This window comes from Prinia subflava, chromosome 9, assembly GCF_021018805.1.
Source record: "Prinia subflava isolate CZ2003 ecotype Zambia chromosome 9, Cam_Psub_1.2, whole genome shotgun sequence".
Lineage (NCBI taxonomy): Eukaryota > Metazoa > Chordata > Aves > Passeriformes > Cisticolidae > Prinia > Prinia subflava.
This window is the reverse complement of record NC_086255.1, coordinates 17,763,305-17,782,015: the sequence shown is the minus strand read 5'-3', so window position 1 is coordinate 17,782,015 and position 18,711 is coordinate 17,763,305. Positions and strand designations below refer to the sequence as shown.

The following is an 18,711-nucleotide window of genomic DNA, read 5'->3' as shown; positions in this document are numbered from 1 at the left end:
CATATGTATGCCTGAATGCTTTTAAAGGACATGTTAGATGCTTTTAAAGGACATTTCACTTGCATGTCTTCCTGGTAGATTTTCAGCTGACAACTGCTTCTTAGGCTTTGTTAGAAGATTGGGTATATTGAGGCCCAGTATTACCTGTTGTGTGCATTGTGCCTTTTCTCTCAAGTGCAAAGTATCAAAGTTTTGTTTCTCTGTGGAGGAAGCCGAACAAAACCTTGGAGTACAAGGCAGACACCTTGCAAAGGGACTTGTATCACACAGACCGTGTGACTGCAGTAGTAACTCTTTGTACCTCTCATCTGGGCTCTCAGCACCATTTGCATCCACATTAATGTCCAAAGCTAATTACTTCAATGAAACTTCTTAAACACTACTTCAGCTGCCCAAGAAGCATTCTGGCTATGATTCCAAAGTTTTTTTGATGTTGGTAGTTTCACATGTTTTTTAACTGGGTTCTTCAGCTTCTAACATAGTTGTGATAGTGTGTCAGCATTTCAGTAACTTTTTCAAAGTTTGTTGAATGACTGAAATCACAAAAATCTGTATATGTGCCTTATAGCACTGGATACTACTTGCCATAGAAATAAGTTGTTTTTTTAATAGTAAGCTAGGGGCAGAACAAAGCAGAGATCAAACACAAAGAGTTTCAGTCAACTTCACCTTCAAGTTGTAGGGGCAAACTTAGTTGCCACATCAGTGGGTAAAGATGTGGCCATAACTTTGCATGACTTTAACAGATGTTGGCAAATCAACATTACTGTGTTCCAGACATTTTGCAGGGATGCAATTTCCAGCCAATATAGAAGTACATGTTCATTTATATTTCATAAGCTGAGGATGAATGATCAGCATTGTGGAGTTGTGCCTCACTGACTTTCTGAGGGACACAGAGTGTCTCATTAGTCTCACATGGAGGCTCTGAAACACTGAATTCTGCCCTATTTTGAATACTTTACAAAGGGGCCTGATTACAGAGGCCCATCACAGATCTTCTGTTAGAAAGAGAAAAGCCCACAGAAGCCATGAATTAGCCTCCAGAGATGTCCCTGTCTCCTGGTCTGGCTAATGGGGACATGGTCATACAGGAATCTGTTTCTTAAGCACTGACATTTTACATTTTCCAGGTTCAGTGAGAGATTTTCTGCTATAGGTTCTGGTTATATTTATCCATCCTAATTAATTAGATCACTCCCAAAGGAGCTTTTGAGTTTCTGTTTATTTAGCAGAAAACATATATGAGATGCAGCTTTGCATCTCTGCATGAATTTGAATGTAGTGTAAGTCAATTCATCATTTTGATCCTAGACTTTATGACAGCTACATGGTGTTCAGAAATAAGGATGGACAGCATTGGTAAGCAAAGAGAAGGTCTCTTTAACATTTTGAGTGTTAATCCTGCAGCTTTTGGGAGGATGAGTGTAGTTAATACCATGAGCATGCGCCTGGCATTCTGCAGTGAACATCTTGACAATAATAAAAGTGTGCAGAAATAAAGCTGATAATGAAAAGGACCATAGCAGAATCTGAAACATGCATATTAAATAGCCAGAAGGCCTTATAGAACTTAAATCAATTTGTGGTGTTTGAGGATGTTTTAAACTAAAGTTGTCTGCAGAGTCTTTGTGTGGAAATGCATGTACGAATATGTATGTATGCAAGACTTTTACCTAGTCATTAAAATTCTGTTGTTCTGGCACTCTTTTTGTTGTTTCCTCTCCATCTTTAATGCAGTTTTTTTGGCGTTATGAGGAAAGTGCTGAAAGCCATCCAAATACAAATGAAAACTTCATAAATCTTGCAGATATCTGCCTTTAAGAAACAGTGACAGATAGGGCTCCTTATCAAATGCTTGCAGCTCAAGTGCTGGAGTTCCTCTGTCACATCTCAGGTTTTTCTCTCATTAATCTCAGTATGAGTGTGGGCAGGAATTATCTTAGTCTTATCTGTGTTGTCCCATGTGCTGTGAATGATTTTACCATTGCAAAGTTATTCTGAAGTTACTGTTTAATATTTACTCTGAGCCATTCAGGTGTGTTGATGACAGAGAAAGCCTGTGTAGTGTTTGCATAAATAAATGTTGCAAAGCCAGTACTGGCGATGGGTTTCAAGTGTAGAGCATGGTTACCACGTTGTGAACCAAAATGATCTATAGCTGTGTCAACATTTTCCACTCCAATATAATGATTGGGTTAATTTTTGGCAGTTCTTCAGTGGTGCCTTTTTGGGTTTGGTTGCCAAACTTAGTATAAAACCAAGTCCTAAACTGGAAACTAAAACCATGTGCACATGGAGATTTCCTTTCTGTTCAGAGAAATATATTGGTTCGAAAGAGGTAATGTGACCTCAACTAGCAAATAAACCTTTTACATTCATTATAATTCTAATAATTTTTGTATCAAGATGATTATTGAATCAAATTATTGTCATGTTACTTGTGTTCTGCACTGTAGTAATAGTTATTGTTCCACTGAGTAGTTTCTAGACCTTTCCTCAGAGCTAACACTTCTTACTAACCTCAATTTATTTCAGACATTGCTAACATATCTTGTAATGCTGGTTGTATTTTCCTTCTTTAATTGCTATATAAATCTACAAGCACAATAAAAGGAATTAATTCTGTAATCTGCTGAATGCACATAAATTAATGCAAGGGGAGAAAAGCTGCAGTTATACCAGTAACCTAGTTGTGTGCGTGGGATTTAATTTTAGCAATATTATCTTTTTAAAATGTGAACCACAGACTACTTTGTGCTTGTCTTAGCAGTCATATATGATGTTTCTTTTTAAAGGATTTAAAGCCCAGTAATATAGTAGTAAAGTCAGACTGCACTTTGAAGATTCTTGACTTTGGACTGGCCAGAACTGCAGGAACTAGTTTTATGATGACGCCTTATGTAGTGACTCGTTACTACAGAGCACCAGAGGTCATCCTAGGGATGGGATACAAAGAAAACGGTCAGCAAATATAGTCTTTCTTTGGCATAGCTTTATTTTTTTTTTGTTTGGCACACCACCTTTTACATGTTAATGTTTTTTTTTTTCAAGCTGTAGAAATTTTATAAATTAGTTTTGTGACCAAAATGCAGATTCTGGATACACCAATTTGTTTATTCAACTCAACCCATTAGAAAATGTTTGCATTTAATAGGAGAAGAAATAGAGGGCCTTGTTTGTTTAAAAATTTAAATAACTTCCTTGGTAGATTACATGACATCCAGCAAGAACTGGAAATATCTTTTCTTAAAATGTGGTATGTACTTTGATATACCTTCATACCTTTATTCCTGGTGAAGATGTAAATTGTAATTCATCAGTAGATATGTGTACTAAATTCAGTGCTAAATAACTGTATTGGGTATGGCCTTTCAGGAGGTAGGGAGCATAAAGTCTACTGAGGAACAAAGAAGCTAAGATAACCTACTGTGGCATTGCTTTTTATTAAAACCAGCCTTCTTTAAGCCTTTTGCACTAAGTTCTTAATGTTGCTGAAGAAAAACTCAGTAACATACTTGAGGCAAGCATGCAGAGAGTACTGTCATGATGCATCATAGATTCTTTGAGTCCATGACAAATTGCAAGGGAATTTTAGGTTGCATACACTTCCTCCTCATTCACTCTGTTACCAGTCTGCCTCTCAGCATCTTCTACAGGAAAATAAAAAGAGATCTGTCATTTGAGGGAAGCACATCACCAAGTGCATTGCACCTTCAAGGAGGCAGCCAGTGGTACCCATTAGGAGAACAGAGCGCTGTGTTGTTGTGACGCTCTGTTGGAGCAGCCTCATGTGCTTATTTTTAATAAATTTAATAAATTGCACTGCTGCGCTGTCCCCGTGCTCAGGCAGCTCCCTGCTTTCCCTTGCCAACACCTCAGGCTGGGATGCCACAGGTCACCCTGGGTGTCTCAAACTCTGCTGGCTGGGCCTCCAGGGAGGCCCTGAGCTGTCTCCTGGGGGTGTGAGGTGTGGCTCCTCACCTCCTGCCTTTCAGCATTCCTAGTGCAGTGCGCAAACCTGCCTGGATACTGCATACACACCATTGCAGCAAGTGACTTCAGGCTGTGTGTGAACGGTGCTGGCAATGAAGGAAGCCACCTCAAAGGAGTGAGAGTGCATCTTTAGTGCAAGACTGGGATTTTTATTTGTTTGGATTGTTCGTGTGTATGAGAGGACGTAGTACATTTCTTCAAATGTCCTCCATGGTTGAATGTTTTTCCTGTAATTTTGGAGTCACAGGCTGAGTAGAACAAGTTAGTTATTTCTTTTAATTCCTAAAGTTTTCTAGATTTTCAAATTTAGGTTTGTCTTTTTTTTCCCTTAAGACTTTATATTGTCTATTTAAGGGACATTAAAGAAAAGTATCTAAAGCTGTGGTAGTGAGTCATGCAGCTGCCTTACAGAAGGAATTGATAGAAAAGTCACAAGTTTTCTGACTCAGCTTGCCCAGTTTAAATTTTTCTTTTAAATAGTTAGTAATTTTGGGTTGCAGAAACATGAGACTTTCTTTCCACTACTGGAGTTAGATAGATTGTGTTCTGGAGTATCCTGTCAAGCTTGTGACAGTCCTGTTCCTTACGGAAGCATGACTTGTGTTGTGCATCATAAATAATAATTTACTTTCATTTGAAAAGCAGTCACGTCTTCCCAAAGCCAAATACCTGGTCATTGAAATGAGAGTGGCACTCGTGGAGAATGTAAGTGTATGGAGTGAGTCCAAAGAGAATTGCATTTCCATATGTACTGCTCTCATTAAAAGGCAGTTCAGGTGAGCTGTTAGGAGTTTGTGGAGCTGCCGTGACAGGGAGATGGGTATCAAGGATGCACTTACAGTAAGAACCATGGGCTGTCCAGGAGCCTCACCTGTTAGTGTTGATGCCTGTTATAGCCCATTGCACCCTTAGTTAAATTAACTGTGAACTTACTTAATGCAGAGTTAAATAGTGAAAACTGGCATACGGGGTTGTCTGGCAGTTTCCTGCAGTTTGTGCCCTGCTGAACTAGTGGGAGGATTGCAGTATATACTTCGATGACTGAGATGATGTACTGTAAGTAACATTTTTTTGGTGCTATACTGCACAGATACAAAATCTTCAATTGTTTAAAACTAGCAAGGAGTCTAAATAAATACATAGAGTTAACTTTTATGTAGGGTTTGTTACTGAGGGATGTTTGGGGGTGTCACATTAAGAAACCAGCTAAACGACAGCAGAACTGTTTGTGCACGTGCTCTTTAACAGATTTATGCACTGTTAGTTCCATGATTATCAGTAAGGAAACACTGAAAAACACAGAAAGCCCTAAACACTCTGAAACAACTACTTTTACGTTTCCTACTAGGTAGATTTGGTGTAAACTTCATTTTCACATGGTATTTTTTCTCCCAGAGTTATAAAAATCAGTAAGCTCACTTCACGGGCTTGTTAAGAATAAAATGGACTCTGTGACAGCAATAGATTTTTTTAAGTATTTTTCAAATATGTAATGGGATTTTAGTCTTCTGTAAAAATATTCACAGTAGCATTAGTTCAACTCAGTATGAAAGTTAGAGAACTTAGTTAGACAGGTTTGTGTTTGATTTAATGAAGGCAGCAAATCAAAACACCTCAAAACATCTCAAGTTTGGTTTTGTAGGGATACCAGAAGAATAGCAACTTTATCATGTTAAGACACAAGCTAAGTACAAGAGATTTGGATGTATTTTGGGTTGTGAGAGCAGCAGGTTGTTTAGCAGATCAAAAAGTCAACATTCACAATTTTATTTAAAAAGTCAAATGCGAAACTTGTCTTCTTTAGGTCTCTAAGCCAAAGAATATGTACTTAAGTATTCGAAAAAGAAGTTTTTAAAGGAAAAAGAGCACTAAGGTGTTGACAGTATTTTTTTAAATGAGCAAGGCCCTTAATTTTGACCTATTAATATGCACAACTATAATTTCCTATCACATTATCTAGATACTATTTTAGAGGAACTTATAAACAAAGGAGAAGGAATATTGAAAAATAAGAAGCAATATTGTTTGCTTGACATTGTTGAGCTCCTTCAGAACATTTACATATAATTCTTACTATACAATTGTTATCACTTAAATTCCCCTCTCATCTGCTTAATTGAAATTCCAGTGTCACATTTGACAGAAGTATTTATAATAATAAAATTTAATTGTTATGAATTCAAGAAAACTTTTGCATGTGGAATTAACAATACCTCTGAAAGTAACTGCAAAAGAAATTGGCTTACCCTGTACAAAGTAAACTTGTTCATCTTTATATCTTCTGAGTGATTTATTTTAAGGTAATGTAGAAAATGCATATTTCATTCTTAAAAAATGGCTTTTGAGTTTTTCTTATGTATAAAATGTTATTTCAGTGTAACTGGAGAAATATTTTAAAAGAAATCATTTGAACTGAAAATCTAGGAGCATACTAACATTGTCATTAACTGATCCTCTAAAATTCTAAGTGATCTTTTACTGATTCTGTTTGCTTTTTATTTAAAGCGAGAGAGAGATGCATGGTAATCTGACTTGTAGGAAATACTTGATGTGAAATCGTAATTCCTATGAATACCTAATTAATTTTCCTAAAAAGCATGAACTGTTTCAATAGGCAATATGTTTACAGGTCAGTTTACTTAGTTACTTTTAGAATTATTCCTACAATGACAGTGGAATTACTTCCAAGGAATCAATTTGTCTTTGGTGCTTGAGTCTGTTCTCTTGGCAAAGGTGGCTTCGAAGCCTCCAAAGTGGGAGAAGCGCTTTACTCTGCTTCTTTGTGTCTCTCTCTCTGCTCAAGCTCTCGCTCCAGCACTATATTAAACAAAAGGATGTTTTTCTGCCTTGTATTTGAGACAGTGAAAAGCTAATCCTCACACATGGTGTATGTTAAACTGTTTTTGTTGATTAATACAAAGACTTGCTCTTCTTCCTGTGCTGTCTCTGCAGTTTATAGGATGCAATCATGTTATGCTTCTTTTAATTTTAAATGACCGTTTGCTTTGCTTTTCCTTCTTTTTGTGCTACAAACATAGTGGATTTATGGTCTGTGGGGTGCATTATGGGCGAAATGGTTTGCCACAAAATCCTCTTTCCAGGAAGGGACTGTATCCTTGTGCTGCTGCAGCAGGTTGAATTAGTTAGGAAGTGATTAACCTTTTTATTGATGTTGTGTCATGAAGATGCATATTGTACAAGTTTTTGTTTTTTATTAAATGAACATGGATTTTTCTTGTGATACAGTTAAAAAAAATCATTTATATTCAGGCTGCACCTAGCAGTAGGACATAGTCTCTGCTGGTCCTGTAGTTAGCATACATTCACCTTCACTCATCTTCATTGCACATGCTTTTTATAGTCACTTCACGTGTATGTGTGTGTCTAGATATTTTTATTTATTTTATTTTAATAACTATCTTTTATGTTAATATCATTGCATTTTGTTTTCAGTTGACATTTGGTCAGTTGGGTGCATCATGGGAGAAATGATCAAAGGTGGTGTTTTATTTCCTGGTACAGATCGTATCCTTACCCTTGGCCTAGGATGTAGTTGTAAAAGGTCAAAAGGTACTGCAGTGATATAGTTCCAGATTAAGGTGGTGATAATTTTTAAAGTACTGGTTTTGAACTGCCTTTTTAAATTGCAATTTGCAAGTTCATTATATACCACTTGGGGAAACAGACTTATTTTTTTCGTTTTCCTTTTTTTCTCTTATTTTCTTTTTCCAGTGTAATATAGTTCCTATCCATACTTGTAAATGTTGTCACACTTAAGACAGAATTCTTTTGGTTTAAGTGGTGCATTCTTGGTTCACATGCATTGGGTTTTACTTTCAAGTTCATTTTTATGTAGTAATTTACTAATCTTGTTTAGTACCTGAGCATGTTAGTAGTTACTCTTTGCATTTTATAGAAAATGTTTACAAAAATTCGTAACCATCTTCATTAGTTACACTCTGGAGATTTATTTTTTGTATGCAGAAATGATCCTGCAAGTAGCTTTCAGAAATATCTGACATTTCTGTCTTTCTATTCCATGAATGGTTGGTGGTATCTATATGGGTTGTCCTGTAAACTCTATTTTAGACTGAGTCTGTTCCAAACAAGCAGAACTGAAACCTCTAGATCATTGCTAAAATTAGTGAAAATAATTGGACTTTGATATCCTGTTTTTACTATCACTTAGAGTGTTTTTTAGATGCCATCAGAAATGTTTCCTGCTTTTGCTGCAGGTTACTGTTTAAAAATTGGTATAGTACCATTTAGGGCTGGAAATGGGTTGGAGTTTTTTGAGCTTGGTAAAGAAGTCCAGAGCATCCTTACTCTCACACAGCTCTGTCATTGCATGAGCTGCACCATGCTTTGCTTTATGCATCTCGTTTGCTGGCATGGCTTTTCAATTTAAACTCAGTGCTGTACAACATAAATAGTTCCTTTTGTCAAGGCCTGCACTAAAGCTCAGCAGAGCTTGAGAATCCTTATAGAGAGATCTGCTCTTAAGTTATACCAATATAAGAGGGAGTCTGCTTCAACCCACTGAAGGTTTGGTATCCAGTCTGATGGCAGCCAAAAAGAAAAAGTTGGGGAGAATGTGAATTAATGTATATAAAATTTTGTCTGAGCTCGCCCATAGTATTAGGTCATCTGCAACTAGGAATTCCTGACCCAAACTTTACTTCTTTTTTTTCAGTAAAATATGCTAAATTCTTCTGCCCTGAAATAGTCAGACTCCCCTTTACAGTGTGTAAACTTCTCAGTTAAGGTGCTCCTTATGCATCCATGCAACTCTTTACCTTCACTGAGGTCCATGACAATATTGTCACTGAGCTGTGTGGGCCAAGCCTTGCTCCTGTGTGTGCTCAGTGCTGCACGTCCCTGGGAGAGGCTGCCCAGGACTGGGCTGAGGTTCCAAGACAAGAAGGACAAAGCTCCTACTTGGGGTCATTCTCAGGAGAGCCTTGGTGATGTGTAGTAGCTGTGAATGTGTGTTCAGATCAGGGATTGAGTTCTCCAGAACCCAGACAAGAACTTAAGTTACATTTGCTGTATTTAAATATTTTGTGAGTCTTCTAATATTCTGTTTCTCAGAATTATATCCTTTTCTAGCCAGTAATGATTTTGAGTGAAATACATGTTGCCTTGACTACGCTATCATAGTCTTGCTTTGTTTCACTGTTTAAGAAAGTAGTCCTAAGTAATGATGATGAACTTGATACTTTATTATAATTTTCTGTGTTTTCTCTGTTGGTTATTTCATGTGGTTTTAACATAACTTTCTAGCTGAAAACCAGACACAGTGTTTTTCTTAGCTGCATAACCTTAGATATTGATCAATGGAATAAAGTTATAGAGCAGCTAGGAACACCATGCCCTGAATTTATGAAGAAATTACAGCCTACAGTTCGAACTTATGTGGAGAACAGACCTAAATATGCTGGATATAGCTTTGAAAAACTGTTTCCAGATGTCCTTTTCCCAGCTGACTCCGAACACAATAAACTTAAAGGTAAGGCCTTCTGTGTGTTTTAGGTTTTAAAAGTTTTAAAACTGTGATAGATCGAACAGAAATGTAGCTTGGTTTTGTTCGCTGTAAAATCATCCTGCTAAGGTTCTAAATATTTATATCATGAGAGTGGATGAATGTGCTGGCATGTGCTTCCCTCCACTTTCATATCTTCATGAGACAGCTCCTATTCTGGGAGCTGTCTTTATTGAGACAAGTAAACATCCATATTCTCCTCAATGACAGATGCCAACACAGTTTAGAGAAAACTGGGGGGAGGTTGGAATAGAAGTTGTGTAGGCAGAACAGATCTTTGTTCTCTAAGGATGAGAAAAAGGGATTTATGTTCATAATAGACAGATACCCTGTAGTTACTTCAGTGAGTTACTGGTTCTGAGGGCCACCCACCTGCTCAGTGGAGTCACTCACGCTGTTTTCTGTGACTAAAAGCACTGGTAGGACAGAAGGGGGCAGTAGGTGCTTGCCTGCTGCTGTTGGAGACAAGGCTGCGCTGCCACCTGAGCTGTTCCACATAAGGATGTCACACCAAGGGCCACTGTATGCTGAAAATGAATAGTGGAACATGTTTGACCCCTTTCCCACCTCTTTCATCCTCTTCAGGTTATTTTGCCATCAAATGCACCACTCTCCTAAACCTCAAATTATGTGAGGGTTGCATAGGCATTCAATAAGAATTTGATTACTCTGACTCTTCTCTTTAAAAGTTTGAAACACTGTTATGTGTTCTGTATATGGAAGTAATCTAAACAGAAAATTTTATTTTTGCAGCTAGTCAAGCAAGAGATTTGTTATCAAAAATGCTGGTTATAGATGCTTCTAAAAGAATCTCTGTGGATGAAGCCCTGCAGCACCCATACATCAATGTTTGGTATGATCCATCAGAAGCAGAAGCTGTAAGTTTTTCTTCTGGGTGTCTGCTTAGGAAGCTCCTGTACAAAGCCATCTTACTGTGATGCTTGGTACAGCTGCTTGACAGAAGATTGTTGCACATTTCATTAAAGGCTTAACTGAGCCGTGATTGTTTTTATTGATGTTGATAGATGTGCTGATTAGAAATAGCATCAGGAATGGGCTGAATGAAGTACCTGTGTTCATGTATCTCATGTATATCTGTATTGGTGTATATTTGCATATCATCTCCTGAACAGGTAGTCATGCATCTGGAATCTTTTATACAGGGTTCTAATGTATCAAAATTCTGTTGTTTCAGTGTGATTTGATTGCCCTTGATGGGGTTCTGAGGTATTTATTCCTGGGGAAGCAAAATACTTTCACTAGTTGCAGGAATTGATACTGTTCTTCAACTAGAAATAAGTGTTTCAGCAAGAGCTTGAGCTTTCAGTTGTTAAAACTAATGAACAAAGGGATTAATATATTTTTTTTCCTTGAAAAATTAGTTCCAAGATAAATTTCAGCTTATGAGAAAAGTGTTTTTTTTAAAAGAGAAAAGTTTGGTAATGGCCACTAAGAATAGAAAAAGCTACTTGATGTAAATGGAGCAACTATAATTCTGCTGCTCTCTGTAATAGCTAGATGGGAAATTTAGCAATTAACAGTAAGTAGCTAAGAGTGCTGGAGACTGCTGCACTTAGGAGCTCTTCTACCAGACTGATCAGTTTCTCTGTTAATTATTACAGTAATGTAAGCAACTTTATTAATCAGAAGAACTTTAAAGTCAGCACCTAAAAATAGGCTAAGTCCAAGCATGAACATATATAAAATCATGTAAATGTTATTTTAAAATCAGGTTCAAATGTTCTGAATGGCTAATTTCACTTTTAATTTATAGTGGTTTTGTATCTCTTTTGATTGGTCTGTGATGAGTTAATTTTGTTTTTCAGCCTCCACCAAAGATACCAGATAAGCAGTTAGATGAGAGGGAGCACACGATAGAAGAGTGGAAAGGTAAGAAAGGCATTTAAAGTACAATAAGGCTTTTGGGATTATGCTGGGCCCCAGTAGTTTTTGTTATTAAAGTTCTTCTGAGCAACCTAATAGTATTTACTTCATATGCTTGGATGTCAGGGGAACAGACCTTTCCTGCAAAGGAGATGAACCTTTGAAATGAACTAAAGACCTGCTCATCTCAGTCACCTTTAGCAATCCATAGCACAGCATTTGTAGGGAGGGTAACTCTTTTGGACAAACTGCCACAATTGAAAAAGGTGCAGGACCTTGAGCAATGTAATGCTGAATTAGAAGGACAAATGTTCCTAGGTCTTCCTTTGAGGACTGCTGATGGAGTTTACCAAAGATGCCATTGATAAAAGCTGAGTGGGCCTTAAGACTCAGCTTAGCCTCAGGTCTCCAAGCAGCCTGAATAAAAGAGCCTTAGAGCAGTGCCAGGCCTCTGTAGCTCCAACAGAAAAGAATGTACATTTTTTATATCACTTGCCAGTTGTTGTGTAGCCTACAACTTCTTGTTCAAAACTAATTCTGAACAGTAATAAACCTACGAAATTTAAATGGACATTTTAATGGGAGATGTATTACTGATCTAGTCTTTGAGTTGCAAATTCATTTTTTGCCTTCCCTTCTCTGCATTTTCAGAGTTGATATACAAGGAAGTCATGGACCTGGAAGAGAGAACCAAGAATGGGGTTATACGTGGCCAGCCAGCCCCTTTAGGTTGGTTACAATAAAAGCACAGTCCAAGGCTCCACTGAGTTGTAGGTCAGGAGGGAGTAAAGCTGATCAACACGTCCAAAAGTAACCTAACTCAAAAACATGGCTCTTAAATGACCTAACCTCTTGAACTGAGACATTGTATATTTGGGTGGAATATAGAGGGCTGACATCTTTTTATTGATCTGTTCAATCCCCCTGTCGTTGTCCCTGTGTAATTGATACTTCATTTCAGTTCTTGACACACCATCTGTTCAGCCCCACATTGAAAACTTGTGGGTTTTCTTTATTTTGACCGTGGATTGAGACACATCTCTTCAAACTTGCCAAAACAGGGAAAAGTAACAGCCATTAGGAAGAGACAGACTAATGCAAGTACTGAACTGTGCAACTGTATCTGCAACTGATTTGCTGTTTTGTTTCTCATAGCACAGGTGCAGCAGTGATCAATGGCTCTCAACACCCATCTTCGTCGTCATCTGTCAATGATGTGTCTTCAATGTCAACAGATCCAACATTGGCCTCTGATACAGACAGCAGTCTAGAAACCTCAGCTGGACCTCTGGGTTGCTGTAGATGACTACTTGGTCTTTTGGGGGGTGGGAGGGGGGTCCTTTTAGTCATTAATAGGGCACTTTTAAAATATGGTGGTATTTTTGAGTGTTTTTTCAAAAATAATCATGGAATTCATCATAAAGTGCTGTAATTTCAACCTGTAAGTTGTGTTATAAGCAGCCACTTTTTTGCTGTAATTAACTGTAAAATATTAAACCTGGTAATTTTTATTGTGGTTTTAAAATCTGCATATTTGCTTTACTATTATGCTGCTGATCTTTTTTTACTGAATTTGTAAGATTTTTTTTATCAAAGCACATATTAATGTTGTGGTCATTACCATATGATGAATTATTTAAGATTTTATAGGTTTTCAATTTTTTAATTAGAATTTATTCCAGATGTTTTGTTCATGATATCCTTCAAAGTTTTATGCTTGGTCATACATCTGTGTCCAGTTGGAGGGGGAGAGAATTCAGTGCAGCCAGCTGTAGTTTCAGGCATACTACTGTGGCACTGGGTAGTGAACAAAATCCTCTTTTATTTTGGCCACTTGCCTATAATACTTCAGCAAAAGCAACAGTCATTGGGGTTTTTTTAGAGAAACAGAAAAAGGCTTTGCAAAGTTACATAGTCTCAATGGGTTTATGAACTTAAGAAGGCAAAGCATATCTTCAAAGATGCAGAAATATCCAGCCTAGCAGAGTAATGTGATGTTTTCTGCAGAGTTGTGGCATGCCAAATCTTGTGATCACCATAAAACATGAGGATACTTCATGAATAATACATTGCAATGCCAATAAACTGTTTACTTCTAGCTCGTAGCCTCTTTTTGTACACACAAAATGAAGTGTATCCAGGATGTTTAGACTGACAAGAGGGAAAATGAATATGCTGTAGCTGTACTTTCATGTGAGATGTGATTCTTGCGAGTTCTGGTTCGTACTAGTTTTGTCTGCTAAGGCAACTGCTTTTGAGTGCTTTTTGGGTAAAGAGGGAATGACATGAATGCAATAGGGGCACAACCTCAGCTACTCTTTCTCCACCAAAAGTAACTGCTGAAAACCATGAAGTGGTAGGAGAACCTCAGGATTTCTGTAGCTAATACATTAATTGAGCAATATATGCCATCCAAAGGAGGGAGAAGTAGTGCTGTATAAATTAATATTTATCTCTTTCATTTCACCATGAGATCAGTGTAACAGAAATCTTAGCAGTGGTTCATTTTAAGTCATAAATATTCAGTAGTTTTCATCAGCAAAGCTTCAGGTTTCAATACACTTTTTAAACAAAAGATATATTGAGATATATAGAACAGTTACTAAATAGTCATGTAAGATGGTGCTGCTCCTCACAGAAGTATTTTAACTGTTTACATTTTATATTTACAGAATGATTTATGTATAACTGACTTAAGTTTTATGTATGAGTTAAACAATCATTCAGAATTTATTTCTTTGGAAAATGCAGATTTTTAGTGAAGCTAGGCTGTATAATTGCCTTGTGTAGATGCATATTTTGTGTAGTGAATTAGAATGTGAAGAGGAGTTTAAATTAGTAAAGCTCACAAAAATGGGCATAAAAGATACAGAAGTCTTGCCAGGCGCTGAGCATAAGCAAATAATGTAACTGCCTACAGAGGTCACCCAGGAGTTACTGGTGGTCTTCAGTGTGGTTCCTTCCGCTTGTTGGGTTAAATAAGCATCTTTTTGAAGTTTTAACTGAAAGAGGAAAATTAGTCTTTGCAGCAAGTTTCAGAAAAACAGAAGTGATAGTAATGTCAATATTATTACGTCTTTTTAAAAAACATGCACAGTTTCATGGAATGGTAATGTCTCAAAGAGAACTAAACTGATAAACTGCACAGTTGATTTCCTGGCCTGGCTAGACTGCTGGTAAGTGCTGAGTGCATGTGATTTTACTTTCCTCACGTGTGTCTAATATGTCAATATTGCCTTCGTAAGCCACATTGTTAAGGCAATTATTTTTGCAGAATCCTGCTGAATTGTGTATTACCCCAGAATAGACAGGACAAGTTTGGATTCATCTAGCACTGGAATGTAGAAAATATTGAACAGAGACCAACAGAACAGTCTGTTTTGTAACTTTTTTATCAAAGTTTAAGCTGTGAATTAAGCCAAAATTTTTGGTCAAACAACAGTACTCCATTGTCATATGGGGTCAAATGATGGTGTGGCCAGCACAGTGTAATGAAGTTAAGACTGACAGAAGTAACTTCTGATGCCTCTCAGTGCTGTTAAAAACAAATTGGTAAATATAGTTCCTATTAAAATTTATTTTAGACCCCATTGTATTGCAGTGATGATTGAAATATTTTGAAACTTAAAAAAATGTTTTGCTATCACTTTCCAGTGTCCTAAATACACAGTAACTGAACTGAGCTCAGAAGCACTAAGGAGAATCGAGCTTTTCTTCTTTCAAGGCAAGGTTAGTGCATATGTGGAGCTGCCCACTGGAGCCCATTGCAGTGTGAGCACGCTGTGCTTAAAGGGGTTGTTTCAGTAGGGTCAGAGCTTGCCTGTGGAAGCTGAGAGTTCCATTTTGGCGCCATCTTCACAGGACTGTTGCTTTTTCTTTTTTGCAGTTGCTCGCATTTTAGGCAAATTAAAGTGATGGCAAATTTCAAACATAAAATCATATTCAGTAATCAAATTATCACAACGGCATCCTTGTCTTAACTTCCCTTTTTATTTGTTGAAATATAAATTTTTTTCAGATAGGTGTACACTGCCACAGATAGCAAACAGTGGGTAACTGGAATTCAGCTGTCTTTGTCTATTGTTAGGTTATATGCTATCTAACACAATGTACAGTTTTAAAGTATTGTTAAGTTTTCTTTTAGACTTTGATTTGGAATCTTCTCAAGACAGCAGGCTTCACTAAAGTGCATGCAGCTTTCTAAGGCATTCCAATCCACTGGGAGTTGATATGGACTGAATTACCATGAACTGTGTGATTTTTTTACCTCAGGTGAGGTTCAAAGTTGGGCAGTAATAGTGAGATTGATTTCTGCCTTCTCTGGGCAGAAGTGTGCATGCAGCAAGGGTAAACTACTTCCTTTATCCTTTATGCTTCCTTTTGTAAAAGTAGGTTGTTCAAGAATTTGAAATAGAGATGGGGGTTTATTAATACCCTTAGGGTGTACTGAGATGTTGTGCTGGCAGTGTTTTGTTGTGGCAGGGGTCAGAGCTGATGTGTTTGTGTGTGAGCAGCTGTGCTGCCCAAGCACAGCTCCCTGCTGGAGCACGCTCAGCCCTGGGTCACTGCTCAGCTGAGCAGACCTGGAACCTTGCCCTGCCCAGCTTGGGCTTTTAGCTTTGGAGACCTTTTACTGTGTGAGATGCAGCAGCTTCTTTCTGGGCAGGAATTCCATCTCGACACAGCATCAGCACCAGTGGTGTGGTGGGGGTGTCCCCAGCATGAGCTGTGCCATAGGGCCCTGCTGCTGGGGTTGGTGGGGCCAGCACTGAGCACCGGGCCAGGGCTCGGGGATGGATGGATGGATGGATGGATGGATGGAGCACTCAGCTCAGCAGTGGATGAAGAAAAATGTCACAAACCTCCTACAGGAGGATGGTCCTACCCAGCCAATAATCCAAAGTGTATGATAGCAAATCTTTCTTGATAAAGGGCAAAAGGGTAGAAGAAGGTTCAGCTTATACTTGGGTTTACTCTTTCAAGTTACTGAAGGCAGTAAATTACAATTTCTAGATCTGTTTTTATTTGCTGTTGGCAGCAGCTTGTCCATCCTGTTACATTTTATTTTGCTGTGGTTTGGTGCAGTTGAAGGAGAGCCTGTCTGTATTTTTCAGTAGGATTGGGAAGAGGTTTTTATTGCATCATGTGATAAAACTGTACTGCCTACCCAACTTTTCAATGAATTTAATTTATTCTTAGTTAAGGGCACTGGATAAAAGTTGTATTTTAAGTGGTCTCTCTCACTCCCTTCTCTTTGTATGTCTATACAGAAACGTGTTATGAATCAGATCACACTGTGTTTCTACTTCTGCAGTTCAAAATTTAAGCTAGGTTTTCTTGAACTACCTCACACAAACTTTCTACGTTTCGTAAGTAAGCAAAGCTAACCCTTGCTATTGGAACTACACTGAATGTGAATAGAAAATACACCTCCTTTAGAAAAACAAACCTACTGGCCAATGTTGAGACAATATCAGTATGTTTCTTATCTATTTCACGTAAGATGTTCATGTGTAATATATAGCTTGTGTACAGTAATGTACATCTAGATTATTGTGTTAGCTGTAAATTGGTGATTTTATTATTGTAGTCTGGTTTTGTAGGGTAAAAATAGCTTACTAGTAATGTCAGCTCATCCTTTACATTTTACAAAAGGAATAATTCTTGGTAAGCTTTGCATACAGATGAATTACTTTTGTAGGCCCAATATCTAGTCTATTTTTGAGAGTTCTTTAAATTTTATTACTAAAGTTGAGAAAAAAAATCCCACACCAATTATTGTGATCATTCCTTCTGCCCTTTTTGAAGTATATTCTTAATTTTATTCTGTCCCAAGAAATATGAAGGGGAAGATACACCATTAAAAACACTGGGGAAAGCTAATTCTTTTTTCTTCCCCACATTTGATACCTTTCCCTGCTTTTCTTTTATTCCCTCCAAATAAGCTGTTGGTGGGCATTACTGAGAACATTGTGGGGTTTTTTAAACTCATTCATGCCATAGGTCATTACATGTGCACCACTGGAATGTATACATTGTTATCTAGTATGTCAGTTGGTTATAATGATATTTTAAATAAAAAAGAAAAAAAAAGTGTGACCACCATGCATTTAGTGTTTCTTCATTGCCAGGCTGCGATGGATTTCATAAGGATTGCTTAATAGGGCTGCACGTGAAATCTCATTAGTGAGAGCCCTTCCTGGGAATGCATCTGTTCTGTAATGTAGTGTCCTGTCTTGTGTGTGGGCTCACCTGTGGGCAGAGTGACATGTGGCATGTGAGTGACATGTGACATGTTTTTTCCATTTCTCCATTCCCACGGACTTTGGGAGTGCCACAGACTGTAAACAACCACACGTTCAGTGTCTTTGCGAGCAGTGGGAATCCATTCTTGCTTCCTTGCTGCCAGCTCCAGCCACCTGAATTCCTGGAAGTACAGCTGCTGAGAGCCTGTGCTGCTGGAAGAGGTAATGGGAGAATCTCCCAAAACTGCATCTGGCAGAAGCCTGAAGGATCTGTCTTAGGAAGAGCTGGCTTGGATGCCTGGACCACTCACTGCCCTTCTCCCACAGGTAAGTGCCAACATGATGCATTTGATTGCCTTCACCTCCAGCAGGGTTTCAGTGCTTCCTGAACAACTCCAGCTGCCCTTGAGCCGTGCTGGTGGTGCCCTTGTGTCCAAGGGAAGGCACTGTGACCACAGTGCAGCCAGCTTTCTTTATCTGGGCCAGCAGATTGTGGGATGCTCTTCTGGGAATGTGGTGGGGCCCAGGAATGCTCTTCTTTATCTGCGTATGTCAGCATGAAGTGCAGGCAGTTTCCAGTGATACGTTATTACAGAGCCAGGCCAGAGAGAGTTGTAGATCTGCCCAGGATTTGTCTGGTGGCCCAGGACTGAAGCACTCCATAATGGTGCTGGCTTCAGTGGAACTCTCTTGTGAATGTAGATGAGTCATTAAGCTGTGCTTTTTGTGTTAGAAATGCCATGACCTACCAAAGTTTTCTTTGTTATTCTGAAGTGTTGCTGTTTTGCTTTTTTTTAAAGCGCATGCTTGTGGAGGTTTTTTCTACTTAAAAGATTTTACTGGGGTTTTTTTGCCTGCATAATACTGGAAGGGATATTCCAGGCTGGGAAGATGGCACAGGTGAAGCTGTGGTAAAATTTTATCTATTCCAGGAACCCTCTGTCATGTTTAATTAATAACCAAATCTGTATCTTGTAAACACTTGCTAAGAAAGGTGACATTTAAATCAGGGACTGTAATGAGTGAAAGATCTGCAAAACAAGG

At 38.1% G+C, this 18,711-nt stretch overlaps 1 protein-coding gene across 2 annotated transcripts in view; it reads left to right on the top strand.

Moving 5' to 3' along the window:
- The window catches only part of MAPK8 (mitogen-activated protein kinase 8), a 43,462-nt gene extending 25,935 nt beyond the window's left edge, over positions 1-17,527 (top strand). The window contains exons 6-12 of one of the 2 annotated variants that reach the window (XM_063405705.1): positions 2,799-2,964; positions 7,450-7,521; positions 9,323-9,505; positions 10,292-10,416; positions 11,365-11,428; positions 12,074-12,151; positions 12,583-17,527. In XM_063405705.1, the coding sequence (XP_063261775.1) occupies positions 2,799-2,964; positions 7,450-7,521; positions 9,323-9,505; positions 10,292-10,416; positions 11,365-11,428; positions 12,074-12,151; positions 12,583-12,728 (834 nt within the window). In that variant the 3' untranslated portion in view covers positions 12,729-17,527. Of the gene's footprint in view, positions 1-2,798; positions 2,965-7,449; positions 7,522-9,322; positions 9,506-10,291; positions 10,417-11,364; positions 11,429-12,073; positions 12,152-12,577 lie in introns of both variants that reach the window. The other variant, XM_063405706.1, reaches the window with a different exon arrangement.
- Positions 17,528-18,711: the final 1,184 nt, after the last annotated feature.